Genomic DNA, 16,602 nt, shown 5'->3' with positions numbered 1-16,602 from the left:
GCTAACCAGGTAAAGTCGGTCTGAACTCTTCCTTATTTATCTTCCAGGAAAGGAAAGTTGCTTTGAGCGCATAATGCAAAGGTTTGGCAGAAAAGTAGTATATGTTGTAATTGGGGATGGTGTAGAAGAGGAACAGGCAGCAAAAAAGGTAACAACTTTGGTGAATGTTGGTGTGATATTTAGATTGGTGAGCTTCTCTTTCATTTGCATTATATTCTGTGGTTCACTTCTACTTAAAATGATACAGAACAGTGAATATTCTTTATAATGAAGCTCATTCTTATTGTTGCATTCTTCAGGATATTATTTTACAGTTCTGTAGCTGTTACCTGCTAGCAATTTTGTTGAGTGTGCATAATACTTACAGTACTGTTTTTGGAACATGCACCCTTGATGTTTACCAATTTAAATCAAGGTACAACTTTGAATGAGGTAAAAGGAACCTTAAAACTATAGATGCACACTATAGCAAATTAGCTGATATTTAGATCTTTCAGTATGCTAGGCAGTGCCTGATTTGACCAAATAAACTGATTCAAGCTCAGTTTTGTTTAAAAACTAAAATACTAAGATAAAACCGATTTCACAAGTAACAGTAAATATTGATTTATTTATTTAAGACCCATGATTCAGTATCATTTTAAGTTATTTATTAGTGGTGTTGTCAACTTAGCATGGTGGTCTTTTTATTTAGTATGATCTTAGGGACAGGGTTTCCAAAATCATCTACATTCGTATAAGAAAAGACCAAGACTTATCTGCAACTCAACAACTAAACTATTTGCGATTAATTTCTTACCTGCTGTTATCTTACTGACAGTATTATGCTTTTATTATCTGAGAATCATTTTGGTTCTTCACTGTTAACAATCATTCAGGATATGCAAATATTTTAAATAATGCTGCATGGTCTGATCGCAGCTTGACCGCTGGAGTGAGCTCGCACACAGTGACTAAGTACTACAAAGCAGACGCAACTTTTCTATAGTCATGTCTTCGAAATATACTGCAGGAGTATACAATTCGAGCAATGAACCAAATAAAATATTTAACACAAGAAAACAGGGGGGGGGTCAGTGATAATGTTACTAGTGTTAATACGGTAAGCAAATGGGTTTTTCAACCTCAGTTGGCATTCCTTTAATAAAGTGGCACTTTAACTTCAACAGTTTATGTATTCATATTAAGATTACTGTTCCAACCCTACCGCACAAATTCCCTTTAAAAATGTTTCATAATGGAAAAGTTCTTTGGACAGAAAACATGATTTGGTAACCCTTAAGACTGAAGTAAAAATTGATTGCAGATTTCTTATGCTGTTTGTTTGCAGGGTGGTGGTGCATTTAGGTTACAAATCTCTGCATGATCTGGCTTCAGTTGTGTTAGACAAAAAAATAAATATATATAGTTTGCATGTGCAAGTGGTGTGTTTTTTTTTTTACATAACAACCTTTTCTGCAAGAGTGAAGCCCTGTTATTGCCATTCTTAAATCACTGTTTATTGTTTTCAACACAGCACAATATGCCTTTCTGGAGGATATCGAGTCACTCAGATCTGTTGGCTTTGCATCAAGCACTGGAACTGGAGTACCTGTAATTGTATTAGAACGCTGGAAGTCTTTTTTTTATATTTAAAAAACAAAATACACTGAGTTTTTTTTTTTTTTTTTACCATGATTTAGAACTTCTGGCTAACAAGTATGAACTGTCTTAAGAAGACAAGAACTCTTTCAGTAACGGGAGCTTGGATGGACAGTAAGAGCCTGTATATCAGATCTGCATAAGGTCGTACATCAATACATGCATTTTTTTAAAGCATAGCTGTGAAGGACGTTGCTGGCACACACCCCATAATGATGAAGCCTTCTGCAATCTTAGAGTGAACAGTTTTTTAAATGACAGACTCATTTGCTGACTACATAAGACTGCTTCTTCCCTCCTACAGTGTGGTGATCAACAGCATTCCTCAAGATGGAATACATTTGCAATGTTTTAAGCAAACATTAACCTACCTATCCCAGCATCACCTGCAATATAAATCCACTTTGAATATGATGACAATCAAGTCTAGAATTATCATTTGTGTAAATGGTTTTATGGTTACTAGTTTACTGTGGCAACAGCCTCTGGAAAGGGATGTTGTTGAGTTTGGGATATTGTCACTTTTGCAAGTTTGACAAGCAGAATGTGCATAATGATTTGTTGTGCCTTAAAACGAAAAAAAAAAAGTGTTTGTGTGTTACATTGTAATTTTGGTTAAAGAAAAAAAAAAAAAACTTATGTAGATAATTATTTGTGATAATTTTTAACATGACCAAATTTCAAGGTTTCAGATTTGCAGTTCTGCATTAAAAGCAGGGGGGAAAAAAGCATCAGTCGGAGCAAATAGAAAATAAAGGACCGTTTGTGTTTGAATGGATCTTACATGACTTACAAACTATTCACTCAAAGCCATAGATTTTTTTTTTGTAGTAGTAGTAGTTTCAGTTCAATACCTCAACATATAAAACACTCTTCATATAAAAGAAAACTCAGTGGTTACCAAATAACTCCAAGCAGCACTCTCTAAACAAACATTTACAGTCTTAAGCATCTCCTGTTGGTAACATGGAGTATCCTGCTTGTGTTTCACAATTCGCCTTCCCATTTACTTTTGTTACACAGCACAGCAACCATTCTGTATAAACACAGCACACAACACTATGTACACAAACCAGGCCACAAGACTCTCCTTGAACTAAGTTCAAACATTGATTATTCTGAAGATGCACAAAAAAAAAAAAAAATCTGGTGTGAGTGCAGTTGTCCCATGTTCACCAACAGCATCCTAATTTGTGTTATGTAATGCAGTCAATATTTTAGGACATTTTATACATATTTATAGAAATTCTTAGGGTATACGAACGGTCTAGAGCCCTCTGATAGAACTGTTTTAAAGCTAAAACATTTTAAATGGTAAATTAAAGATATTTACAGCTGTTGGTCACTGCAGCTCTGCATTCAAAATCTGCTGAAGATTCAATTAATTGCTTCTGTTGTTGACTTATTTATCAAGGCTTTTCGAGCATTCTCTCAAACATGTCGTACAGATTACCTGCCGAGTAATTCTCAGAAGTCCCAGACAGTTTTCCAAATGACAGTATACTGTATATCAGGGGTCTCCAACCCTGGTCCTGGAGAGCCCCTATCCAGCAGGTTTTATAGGTGTCTTTACATCATCAGCGGCTAAAGATCTGGAATCTTGACTAATTAAGTCAATAATTGGTTCAGTTAAGAAACTGAGAGATTGGGTGAAACGAAAACCAGGAGCCACAGTATATACAACCTAAAAGCATTATAATTAGATTTGTGGTGAGTAGTAAAACATATAAATTAACCAAATCTGTGTGCTTAATTATGGTCCGCTACTTCTGTGGTTGTGAAGATTATTTTGATATTGGTTTTAGGATTTGAACCCTCAGATAGTTTTATATTTTATAGTAGTTTTTGCCAGAGTTCCGAATCACCTGGCTATTTTGAAATTGTATGACTTAGTTCCAAAATGAATGCCCTTCCACAAAGGTACAATACATGTGAATCACTATGCATTTGTTCCAGTGCAGAGTGTGAATGTTACAAAATGAAATAATTAAATACAGTAAGTGTATTTAAGTGCTGTTGTGTACACCTACTTTCTGTTGACTTTGCTAGTTTACCTGTATCCTGTTTATTTTTGTTTTCTTTTTACAATACAAAATAATGCAAACTTTGCACTGGACTAAATGCTTTATGTAGCTGACCCAATAGGTGACAAGTGCTGTATCAATTAGCCACCAGTGGCTGAAAAAGGACTGGACTGCAAAGCAGAAGCTGGGATGAGAGCGCTGTATTGGAAAGTTATTTCAACCATCTTGTGTTTATAAGTTCTTATCTTAAGGGGAGGGATCAGTGTATTTATTACCCTCTATTGCAAGATTTGAGAAAAATACAAATGTTCTTATGAGCATGAGAGATTACTAATCAAGTTCATCAATGAAAGTACCAAGCAACCCATTTCCAGCAGAACAGAATACAGATAATTAGACACCATAATTATTCACAGCTGCACATCACTCAATTAACAGAATATAACTGACACTTAGGTGACACAAACATTATTAGACTTTGTGGGTCAATTTCAACAAACTGAAAGGAGCGTACTAACGGAATGATCCCGTGGTTAGAACGGCGGACAGTACTAAACTAGTATGCAGGTTAATACCAATTGCAACAAACTAAGCCGCTCAAGTCCTCAGCTGCATATTCATTTGTCTCAGTTGCAACAAAAAAAGTAACTACTGTTACGCTCTAGACTAGAGGATACTAAAACATGCAATACTGTTAGTCCAGCAATTTCTATAGACTAAAGACTTGTGGTATCGTACTAACTGGAACAAATATGAAAAATCCCAAAATGTACTGACAACATTTATGAAACTGAAATATTCTTAACCAAAAAAGTATAGAAAATGATTTGAAATATGGAAAGAAAAAAAAAACAATAAATAATAATTCCAGTGTCTCTGTGCAGCCTCTTCCAGAGAAGGCAGCATTAAATCTGCATGTATCCCATTCAGTTGTGTGCTGCAGAATTGCTGTCGAATCCTTTCAGTCATCTGCATTTCAATACAGTCTTTTACACAATATGAAATAAAGTTTTTTCTCCATTGTATAACTTTTTACACGACTACTGGCCATGATTGCCTTCGTATGGGTGTACTAAGAAGGTAAGCTTTTATAGGCTATACCTGAAATATGTAGTTAGCATTTCTGATTCGATTTCCACCTTCTATAGCAGAGGTCCCCAACCCGTGGCTGCAATTAAAGATATTCAGCTTTCTGGAAATTCGGTAACAAGGAGGACTGAAGCAATGTCAAAAAATGTGACCTGCATGCTAAAACATGATTCAGTGCGCTGCGAATTTTTCAGCTGACGAATCAACAGGTGTATACGACACGGCTCAGTTATGCATTTTTCTCAGGGCAGTTTTTGAGGATTGTAGTGTGAAAGAGGACATACTGGCTGTTGTACCACTGACGGGCAAAACATGCGGTGAAGATATTTATCAGGCTTTTAAGCATTCATTACAGGAGATCGATGCCCCTCTGCAAAAACTTGTGTCAATAACAACTGATGGTGCAACTGCAATGCTAGGAAAGAAGATCGGCTTCATTGCTATGTGCAAAAATGACCCTGACTTTCCTGATTTTTTTTTTTTTTTTTAACTATCACTGCATCATCCATCTGCAGACTTTGTGCGCAAAAGTACTCAATTTTCAGCATGTCATGAGCGTAGTTGTGAAGATTGTCAATTCAATCCGAGCCAGGGCACTGCAACACAGACTGTTCAAGACACTGCTGTATAGTGACCTTATTTTGAATTCAGAAGTGCAATGGCTCAGCAAGGGAAAAGTTTTGGAATGTTTTCAGGAACTCCTTCCAAAAATAAAAAAAAGTTTTTGGAAGAAAGAAATGAACACTACCAAGAACTGTGATCAACAGTGGCTCACCGATTTAGCGTTTCTTAGATTTGACTTCTCAACTGAACACAGTGAACCTTGAGCTTCAAGGGAAGGACATAACTTTGACACAGCTGATTGTATAGTGAATGTGTTCCGAAGGAAGCTCAGATTGTGGAGCGCTCAAATCAAAATGGGAGTTTTCACACAATTTCCTGGCCTAGCGAAGAAGCAGGAAGAACATGCACTCTTCGACAAGGACATTGAAAATTGAAGTAGAATTTGAAAGACGATTTGATGACTTCAAATACATGGAACCCATAGCCACTTACTGTACCTTCAAAACCCTTTTACTGACATGGATATCAGTGAAACCGCATCCAGGATAGCACATTTGGTGAAATGTGACAATACCAACCTAGAGATGGAAATAATCACTCTTCACAATGATTTAGTACTTAAGTCCAGATCATCTGAGAAGGGATTTTGGACACTTGTGGAGAAACAGAAGTACCCCCTTTTAAAAGAAGTTTATCTATGTGTGAGTGATTTTTTCGTATCCACATACTTGTGTGAGACTGCGCTTTCTGCAATGAAGTACTTGAAGTCAAAGTATAGATCTCGCTTGACGGATACCCATCTCAACGACTGCATGAGGTTGGCCTTAATCTAGTCCACTCCAGAAGAAAAAGAAAAATAACTCAACAAAAATAACTCCAAATATAATTATAAAGCCGGAACCAATCACTCAGATTTGGTGTCGCCCCCCCCTTCCCCTCTCTTTCAGTTCCCGTTTGGTAGCACGCAATAAAAAGCGTAACCCTAAGCTCTGTACTAAAGCTGGGGATCAGCTAGTCCCCAAATTTGTTCCCCATCTTTTTTGTTGCAATTGCTACTAAGTTAATAAGCAGCTGTGGATGACCCTGAGAAAGTACCGTATTAGCTAGTCTGCAACTTAGTACACAGCTCTACTAAGTCAACAAGTTCGTTGGAGTTGACCCCGGATGACTGGAAAAACATTTACTTGGTCTGATGAATATACAAATACATATCATAGGGATGTAGCTATAGTCGACTGACTTATGACAACTGTCTATATATATAGATATATATATATATAGTCAAACTCGTTTACAACGTACCTGATATATAACGTACACTCTGATTTAATGTACCTGTATCGTGGGTCCAAATAAATATCATATTAAATCCTTTTTAAAAAGCTTGTTTAGTACATACTTCCTGTTATTACACACGTGTACCGCGTTGGCACGCAGCACGTCTGTGTGGTGGATATCACGTACTTGCTGTTTGAACGTTGCTCTTGATTACAGTACATCTGTACTGTATTAACATGGCGAGAGATAAAAAGAGTGTCTATCTCGCTCAAGGATAAACTCTACATTAGCAGTGAAATAAAAAAGCGACGAAAGCAGGCACAATTATGTAGCAAACTGGGGTTGTCCAAAAGCACAGTGAATACGATAAGGAAGAGTCAGGAGAAAATCAAGTCGGTCAGTGATTCTTCAGTATTTGAACCTGCCTATAAACGGTTGAGCACTTCGCTGTACGCTGAATTAGAAGACACGCTTCTCAAGAGTCAATGAAGAGATGCATTAGTACCATTGAGCGGTCCAATGATGATGGAAAATGTGAATGAACTAGCAAGGCTTTTGAACATTCCGGACTTTACTGCTTCAAACGGCTTTCTTGATCGTTTCAAATCCCGCCGTGGGATTGTTTTCAAGAGAATTTGCTGGGAGGAAAAGTCAGTGCTGCAACATGGACAGGCACAACACTGCCAAACATATTGTCGGCATACCATCCGCCATACCAAACAGGACTTTTTTTTCAAGATGTTGCCGTCACAAACTCTGCTTTAAAAATGAACGCTGTTCAAGAGGAGGGGGGCAAAAGACAGGATCACTGTTCTTGTGTGCGGTAGTATGTCTAGTGAAAAATTACCCCTGTTGGTCATAGGAAAGTCTAAGAACCCCAGATGCTTTAAAAATGTGAGGACCCTTCCCTGCGATTACAAAGCTAACAACAGAGCACGGATGACATGTTCAAGAGTTGGTGTCAAAAATTGAATAACAGAATGGTGAAAGAAAAATGCAAAATTGTGTTAATATTGGATAATCCTGCACATCCGGCCAACATGAACCTATCCAACATCAAAGTTGTTTTTTTGCTGTCCAGTACAACCAGCAAACTGCAACCTCTGGACCAGGGTGTTATACAGAGTTTTAAATGCCACTATCGCAAGACCATTCTCAATGGAGCTGCAAGCCAGAAAGGAGGAAATTAAACTGACCGTGCTGGATGCCATTATATTCTGCAGAATGGCATGAACAAACGTGACTACTGAGACAATTTCAAACTGCTTCTCACATGCCGGATTCAAGCTCCCGGGTGAGGTGGTTGACGCTGTTGCAGTCACCATAGAAACAAAAGTACATACAGAAGAGGAAGACACACAGCAGTTGTTGGCAGTTTTTAACATAGGGGACATTAGCTTCTCTGACTTGGCTAATATTGACAATAATATTGTTACTAGTGGGGGTCGGTCTGACCAGCAGATAGTAAAGGACATTATAGACAGCCCTGAGAGCACCATGGATGCCGAAGCAGCAGAGAATGATGAGGACAACGATGATGAAGAGGAGTCAGCGATGGTGATCCCTCTCTCAGCCAGTACACACAAGTGCTTGATGTTGTTAAAGGTTTTGTGATGAGCCAACCAAGTGGAGATCAGTTCATGGACTCAGTAGTTAAACTTGAAGAGCTAAAGTTTAAAAAGAGGCAGTTGCTGCAGCAGACGTCTATAAAAGATTTCCTAAACAAGTAACGAGGACATGCAGTTTGTATGGTAAAGTGTACTGTACTGAGTTTACTACTGTATACATGTATTTAGTATATTATTGTTTTGAGTTGTTTCTGTACAGTAATTTATTACAGTACCATTTTGTTTTTATTATTATTTACAGTACGAGTGCAATGCATACTGTTGAGTGCTTGCTCGCAACGGTTTTGCAGTTTGTCAGATTTGCAGAAGTGTGTGTGGTACAGTAAGTTTTGCAAAATTCACTTACAAAACATCTAGTACCAAGCTTCTTTAGTTTTATGCAAATATACTGTGAGTAAATTAACAATATTGTACTAATTACAGTGCAATATTATTCAGTACAGGTACATTACATTTTCATTTACAGTACATTATTATTTTTTTATTTAGCTGACCATATTTAATACTGTACATATAAAAATATAGAATGTAAAATACTGTATTGTATAGTACTGTAGTTACATGCAGAAAGTGTTTGTTTCTACTGCAATAAACATTTACACTACTGTACATACATTGTATATGTACATTAATATCAGGTTATTAGATACCTCGGTTATAACATACTCATTTTATGGTCCCAAGGCAGTATATATATATATATATATATTAAATTGAAGCACCCATGCCTATTTGTGTCTTGTCAATCTGAAGCCTCCCAAAAAGCTTCTTGTTTCAAGACATGGCCATTCACAACAGGTCTGCAGGAGCCTTGTCCCAAAGGGTATCAACCAGGTACTAAGTGTTCCTAAGAAGCCATAGTGCACATTATACATCACTTACTAGAAATAATATCACTATAAAGAGTTTTTCTTCACGTTACCATATTTGCTGTAAAATAACCATATTCCATGTGTTTGAGGAAATGCAGGTTAATGTCCAAGCCCCTTCACCTTTTACTAATCACAGATGAAATGTGTGATTAACTTTGTCTTCGTGGATAGTAGTGCAACCATCCCACAAAACCTTTACACAACTCATAAGTGTCCAAGGGCAAATTCACAGGCAAGAAAGGCCAACGATTGGATGACCAGAGACTGAATCAAGCAAACTGCAGCTTACGACAGGAGTACCCTACAGTATTAGTTTTTTTTCATTCTCTGTATCTAAAATTCACAGCAATGTGCAAATGTATTCGAACACCTTAAGATCTGTCATTTATATATACTTGCATGAAAAACGGGTGTGACAAATGTTATCTTCAGTCAGTAAAGAGTAACACGCAATAGATGAGAAAAATATTAAATCACATTGAGTTTTAAATTAGGCATCCTAAGCAACTCTTTGGGGCTATGTGTTCCTTTTCTTACCATTTTAAATTGTTGTGGCCTATTAAGTCATCAATTAAATCACTAATCTACCCACTTGGCCAATTCAGTTCGTGGTTTGATTTAATCTGCACAACAAATCAAAACAAGCAATGGGGCATTCCAATAAATTTGCAGTGTCATTTATATTACCCACACTTAGGGATGCATCAAATCCAGGCTTTTGGGATTCAGCTGAATACCGAACTGAACCTACAGAAACTGTCAAGAAAACTAAAGGAAACTGTTGAATGACAAACAGACTGGCGGCTACTAACAAGGGACGCACACAATCTAGTTGTGAGCCTTTTAGTTAATAGTATCTGTATTACCAAATGGAAATATATCCCTGAATAAGATTTTAGTTTTAAACTTAGTTTACTAGCCCCCTCCCCCACAACCGAAACATCAAAATACAGAACTGTTAACAAGATAAGCTGCATTTTGCCATAACCCACTATTTTATTTTATGGCATTTCAACCTGTGTCACCTGATCTGAGAGCTATGAGATAAAATTACTGAGTGACCTGAATCTCCCTGCGAAATAAAACCCACCTTGACTTAAATGCAGTGTGTAACACATATCAAATAGGCTAACACAGCAGTTCCCAAATGGTTCAGCTTGTATGTCAACGTAAAATGTAATTTACTAAAGCATATTGTTCAACGCCTTGCACATCTGACAGCTGTAAACTATCTACTTCTGTGCACCGAGGTTTTATTTTTATTATCTCAGTACGATCTCTAGAACACGTTTCACAAATAAAGCACACGAGTCCTCAAGTTTGCCATTACTATCTTAGATTTACTGCATAAGCTTACTCTATGAAGTGTGATGTGACTGTGCTGTGTTGCACAGGGGGTGGGGAGTGTTTACATTCAGCAGCCGCGTGACATGTTTAGTGCATTCGCCACCAGTAATTTAGGGAGTTGAGAGCTGCGACAGAGTTCAAACGTGTTCTTGTTCTCAAACACCTGTTAATAAACGCAAGAGTTACATTCAATACCAGATTTGTGTCTTCTTTAAAGAACTTCATTCATTGGAAGGATGCATTAAAATGGATCTAATTATTTGAATCCAAACCCTGCTCAAAAAGTGGGTATTTCAGGCTGAATCCTGGATTCCGTGCATCCCTATCCACAACTGAATCAAACTTTGCAATATTAAAATAGACTCCACCGGTATCTGGTTAGATAATAGGGAGGGAAATAAATGACATTGCTACGTTAAAAAAAAAAATAAATAAATAAATGCTAGACAATTGGTCAAGCCTGACTAGTTAGAATTTTTTTTGCAAAAAATTGTTTTTCCTTACTTTACTGGTAATACAAAAATGTAAATACAGCTGTGTACCAACTATTAAGCCATTATCTTGTTAAACAACCACAATCAATTCTGACCTAGGTAATCATCTTCGGTAACAGGTCAAAGTGAAAGTGGTATTAGAGTGGCCAAATAGTTTCCAGAACACTGAAAATATAAAGTTGCAATGGCTTGAATAGTAGGACTACAAGGGAGAAACTTTTAAACAAGTTCACCTATGGGATGTTTATCAACTCACTGAGTACTGTCTATACAGCAGAAACTTAGTCCTCACTGATCGCCATATAAAGCCAGAGGTCAATAACACTGTGAAACATTTAACATACAGGATTTCTACAACCCTTTCCCACTGTAGCTGCATCAGCTTTGTAAACTTACTGTAGGGTTCTTTTGTTGTTCTTTGAACCCCCCCAATCACCTAACACTGTGTACCAAGTATGAAGGCAATCACAAAGCATTACAACCTGCAAGCCAAACTGGCAATACCAACCATCATTAGATGGACATGAAACATGAATTAGGTGGTTTTATAAAATACCAAATTCATAACTAATATTTGGGGGAAAAAAAGAAATACAAGGCAACTGCAGTTTCAAATGTTTATTTGCATTATTTCTTGGCCTTGAAGTACTCTTCAATGACATCCTTGGCTTGAGATTCCTTGCCATAATCCTACAAGAAAAAAAAAAAAAAATATATATATATATATATATATATATATATATATATATATATATATATATATATATATATATATATATATATATATATATATATATATATTGCTATAAAAGCAAGCCAAACATGAGCAGCATTGTCCACAAATGTCTATGTTCTAATTATTAACTTTACAAAGAACAAACATTACAAGCTTATACCCAAGTCTAATGTTACCATTCTTAGGGACCTCAAAGAATACCAATACAATCCTTAAGGCTCGTACCCTGGCATTTTATTTTGCCAGCAACGTTCATATCACAGCTGCAAAACACATTCAGTTTAGCACCCATGTTACACTGGCGACATTTAATACAAACACAAACTAATCTATTATGGTTTTGACTGCACACAGGGTAAAGCAATCTATATTTTGTAGGCATTTCCTCACCTTGATGACAACGCAACTGCAACCAACAACCTTGCGGGGCTTGCCCTCTCTGTCAATCTTGCAGAGACCCACCCACTCACCAAGCTTCTTATTGTCATCAACCTGAAAGGGAAAGGAGCATGTTGAAAGCTGTAGCTTCAAAGAGTTAGTTAATAACCAAACACTCACTGCATTCAGAGAAACAACAGACCTCAGTAGAGGGACCCGTCATTATCAGATACAGCAACAAATACTGTTCCAGCAAAGCCAACACAAAACTTAACTCACTGAAGACACTACCAAATAAAGGAAATCACTTTTACCAAATTGTGGCTCACACTTGTGTGTATAAGATATTGGAGGTTTAGACTGAAATAGGATGTGCTTTCACAAAGTTGATTCTTTCAGTAGTTCCTCATTAACAGGACTAATTTTACTGCAGAGGCAATCCACAACAGGAAAAGTGGTTCACATAATATATATCCATCCTACCTTAATAAGGTTGATTTGATGCTCAGCACAGAGAGCTTCGACAAGCTTCACATACATGGGTTCATCGCAGTTGCCAGCAAGAACGCAGAGGTGGGCTTGACGTCTAAAATACAATACTGGTTTTCAGAATCTAGAGCCAAAGCAGTTTCCAATGTAAAGACAACTGCATAAAGATTGCAGGTCTAAAACTGTACCTACTGTTTAAATCACATGGCTGTATTAGAAATTTGAAGCACATTTCCAGCCAACCTTTGTCAGTGCCAATAATGGATAATGAATTCCTGGTTATACCAAAAGGTTAAAATCCATAACAGGTACACCTTGTATCTCAGATGAAATTGGGTAACGATGGCATTCTTCCTCACAGATTTCAGTAGAGGGAGCCAAATCATCATCATTGATACAGAAACAATCGCTATGAATTGTACAATCAGCAAACATTAAATATAAAGCTGTAATATTTCTAACATTAAATTATGGTCAATAGATCACCTTGTGTCACACACAACCTAACCTCCACAAGTTAAGTAGTTCCAGCAGGAACTATCTGAAGATACTGTACACAATCAAAACATTAAAGGACAAGACAGAAATACTATCCGAGCTTTCCTTTATCACAACCAAAGGCTCTCACAGAAGTGATATCAGAAACGGTAATTTATTTTATATAGCACCTTTCACAGTGGCTCACCATCACAAAGTGCTTTACAAGACTGAGCTGCAGCATCACTTATAACAATATCTCACCCTAAAGACAGAGCACAAGGAGGTTAAGTGACTTGCTCAGGGTCACACAATGAGCCAGTGACTGAGCTAGGATTTGAACCAGGAAGCTCCTGCTTACATGCCCATTTCTTTAAACACTGCACCACACAGCCTCCTCAATGTGTACGTTCAAATAAATATTAGATAGGTTAGGTTCAAGTCTAATATGTGAATGAACTCACTTGTCCAGCGCTTTGGCTGCTTCACGGATACCGCGAGACAAGCCATCGTGGATGAGTGCGGTCTTCAGCACTTCCTGAAGAGCGGTGTTAACATCCATCACACCTCCAGCAGCAATGCTTAAAACACACATGCATCCACGTTAGCGTATTCACATTGGTTCACATTTCCAAGCAGTCGTGGTACACATGATGAAAGAGTGAATCGCTACAGGTTTGTCAGAACAGGTATGTCACTCATAATTAAGAGTGAAGGGGTATCCGACTAAAGACAAAAAATCATCATTTAAACTCTGTAGCTATAATTTGAATCGCTATACCTGTACATAACTACACGATGCTGCAAGTCTAATAACACATTTTAACACTCGCCTAGGCAAAGTATGCAAAGAACCAATATTGTCACCACTAGTTAGTACATACATTAAAAAATAGACAGCAGAAGAACTTGCATTTTAACAAATTGCTGTTACTAGCGCACACCTTACTGCTCCGCAAGTGTCTAACAATTAAACACGTGGTCATTTTTGTTTTACTAGCGAGCTGCCAGCGTCTCCCGTTAGTTAATATGTCATTTTTTCTAGACCTTAAATACGTGAAACGTATTTACTGCAACTAGTCTGTTCTCGTATATCATTATTAAACAAACTAATCTGTGTCGCAATACTAACACTGTACTAATATTTAAACTGGTTTACTTGCCGGCCGCCCCTAGTAAGTGACAGTACAAGAGAAACAACACTTACCCTTCCTCGGCCATCGTAGTTTATCAGTGGATGCTGGACCTAAATTGCTGTAATATAAAAATATATCACTTGATTTATTATTGCCCATGTTGGATCTGTAAGTTTCCCTGGTCTAAACAGAACGATGTTTTGTATTTTATACAGATTGAAACAGACACTCTCTAACTCACCCACACCTCCTCTCTGTCGCAGAAAAAAGAGGACGCAAACGGTGATGTCATCTTTTTAAATTCAGTGGTAGGACCCCGTCGGCGTTTGTGGAAAAGATGTCTGTCCGCTTGTTCGCCTGAGAAATAATGACAATGACAATAATAATAATAATAATAATAATAATAATAATAATAATAATAATAATAATAATAATAATAATGTTTTTGTTGTTGATTTGCAGCATTTATCTAAAAATGACTATATATATATAAAACTAAATATACAATGTAACTTACAGGTGGCTGCTTGAGGGTGCCTCTCAAATTAACATCTCCACCCCACCCCCAACTATCACACACAAAAGTTGTGTGAAATTGGGTATTGTTCTAGCGGTATCATATTGCTATCTGTACGATGAATGATGACCAAGATACAGCAACATGATATACAAATTTGTGTACAAGAATTAGCAATTACATTTTTTAATCAGAATTTGATTAGCAGGTCTCTAGATATGCTAGATGTATATTGACAAACAAATGGATGGATAAACTGACAGACATATATTGCTCTACATATCCAAAATGTAATATTCTCAACAAATTAAGTAAACTGACGTTAATACCAAGTTTCATGAAAATTGGTTAACCGGTTCTTAAAATATATGCTAAAATGTATGTGTGGTACACCAGTAGTGTATAACCATAGTGTACACACTTTTGTCACACTTCACAATTTTCCATTTATCTGGAATATTCAGTTGTGATAAAACTTGGTAATAATCTTACATAGCATAAGTTCTTGAGAGTATTTTAACTTGGGGTTCTATGGGGGTTGTTTGACTGTACATTAGTATGTCCCACTTATTTTGCATAGGCGTATCTCTTAAAAACGCCTTATTAAATTATGATAAAACTTGATATGAACATTATTTACCATACGTTAGTGGGAGCGTCAGATTGGAGGTGTCTGTCTGTACATCCGCCCACCTGTACGTCACACTTACATTTTTACATGTATCTTAAGAACACAAGAAGTTATTCCATATGCTGTAAACCAGTCATTTTAATATACTTTACATGCTGTACTTAATTACATCCAAGTCTTTAGTACCACTTACCATTAAATTCAATTTCTTATTTGTTAAAGCGTGGTTTACAGTAGGTTCTGGCGGAGGACACACCTTTTACAAGCTAATAATTCTTGCAGTACACGTTGCTGTTTAATCCCTAGGTAATTTGTACAATAATTCATAAAGGCGGATCTCATCTTACAGTTTAGATGGCTGCACAATGATTTGCTCAACAATGGAATCGTGAAAAATGTTTTACACTGAAGAATAATTTCTTGTTGTATTGTTTATACTCAGTGAACTCTTTTTAATCAAGTTGTGTTTTTTTTTTTTTTTTTTTTAGCATTACCAAATGGTACCTTGGCTATTGAGACAGACTACTCCCTAGCCAATACTTCTTGTCACCAGCCCACTTTTTTACTTACTGCTATTGTTCAGGAGGCAGAAAAGGCAGATAACTGACTTCCCAAAATGGTGTCACAGACCAGGTCAGAGTTCTTTCCTTAAATTAAACATTCCCTTTTCTTTCCCATTCTTGCTGCTGCCTCCACTCCATCGTGGTGGGTACGGACAGCTCGCTGCAGGTCAGGGTCTTGTTCTTGCTACTGCCTCCACTCCGCCGTGTTGAGTACGGACAGCTCGCTGCAGGTCAGGGTACCGTTCTTGCTGCTGCCCAGCCCAGTGGTGTATTTCGAGTTCTCAGTTGCTCAAGCCAGCACACCCTTAGAGTGCAGCATGGTCAGTGCAGATGGTGAAGGGCAGCCCGGAGAGGTAGTGATGGAAGTGGTGTACTGACGCTACCACTGCTATCATTTCTCATCCCGTCACACAATACTTGGTCTTGTTTACTCAGGGGCCAGTTGTAGTGGACTAACATTCATGCTCTGTCCGGCCAGCTTTACTGGTGTTAGCGTCAAGCAGAAATGGGTGATCCGGGTCAGGGGGCAGCAGCATAGGCCCCTATTGCACGTTGTCAAAGGCGTTCTAGCAAGCCTTTCCACAGCAAACGGTGGCGAAATGAGCGATGAAGCAATGGTAATATGAGGAGACCCAGGAACCCTCGTAACCGGCGTTGATCTGCTGGTACAGGCCACGCCTGGACAGTTCTAATCTTCCCCAGCTCAGTATGAATGTCTTCACCACCCACTGTGTTCCA

The 16,602-nt window shown here is 37.6% G+C and overlaps 2 protein-coding genes and 3 non-coding genes across 5 annotated transcripts in view; 1 reads left to right on the top strand and 4 right to left on the bottom strand.

Moving 5' to 3' along the window:
• eya4 (EYA transcriptional coactivator and phosphatase 4) overlaps positions 1-3,681 on the top strand; it is a 95,412-nt gene extending 91,731 nt beyond the window's left edge. Inside the window, exons 19-20 of the mRNA XM_041252444.1 lie at positions 48-148; positions 1,517-3,681. Coding sequence (XP_041108378.1) covers positions 48-148; positions 1,517-1,597 — 182 coding nt within the window. The 3' untranslated portion in view covers positions 1,598-3,681. The remainder of the gene's footprint in view (positions 1-47; positions 149-1,516) is intronic.
• Positions 3,682-11,540: 7,859 nt separating this feature from the next.
• Positions 11,541-14,448, bottom strand: LOC121316980 (40S ribosomal protein S12-like). Its single transcript, XM_041252442.1, has 6 exons — positions 14,395-14,448; positions 14,225-14,271; positions 13,482-13,598; positions 12,535-12,637; positions 12,064-12,165; positions 11,541-11,627 (listed from the first exon to the last, which is right to left on the bottom strand). Exons 2-6 carry the CDS (start codon positions 14,236-14,238, stop codon positions 11,565-11,567), a joined length of 399 nt encoding a protein of 132 aa, XP_041108376.1. The 5' UTR covers positions 14,239-14,271; positions 14,395-14,448; the 3' UTR covers positions 11,541-11,564.
• On the bottom strand, positions 11,841-11,978 carry LOC121317778. Its single transcript, XR_005950540.1, has one exon. It is a non-coding gene; the product is annotated as a small nucleolar RNA SNORA33 (small nucleolar RNA).
• LOC121317780 lies at positions 12,857-12,939 on the bottom strand. The gene has a single exon (XR_005950542.1). It is a non-coding gene; the product is annotated as a small nucleolar RNA SNORD100 (small nucleolar RNA).
• On the bottom strand, positions 13,693-13,770 carry LOC121317765. The gene has a single exon (XR_005950528.1). It is a non-coding gene; the product is annotated as a small nucleolar RNA SNORD101 (small nucleolar RNA).
• Positions 14,449-16,602: the final 2,154 nt, after the last annotated feature.

The sequence above is a fragment of the Polyodon spathula genome, chromosome 6, assembly GCF_017654505.1.
Source record: "Polyodon spathula isolate WHYD16114869_AA chromosome 6, ASM1765450v1, whole genome shotgun sequence".
Taxonomy (NCBI): domain Eukaryota; kingdom Metazoa; phylum Chordata; class Actinopteri; order Acipenseriformes; family Polyodontidae; genus Polyodon; species Polyodon spathula.
The sequence above is the reverse complement of the archived record's forward strand: the minus strand, read 5'-3'. Positions and strand labels throughout refer to the sequence as shown.

Coding starts and splice junctions, on each gene's coding strand:
- LOC121316980 (XM_041252442.1), bottom strand. Junction 12,166..12,534: donor ATCAAATCAACCTTATTAAG/GTAGGATGGATA, acceptor TTTCCCTTTCAG/GTTGATGACAATAAGAAGCT. Junction 11,628..12,063: donor GCAGTTGCGTTGTCATCAAG/GTGAGGAAATGC, acceptor TTTTTCTTGTAG/GATTATGGCAAGGAATCTCA.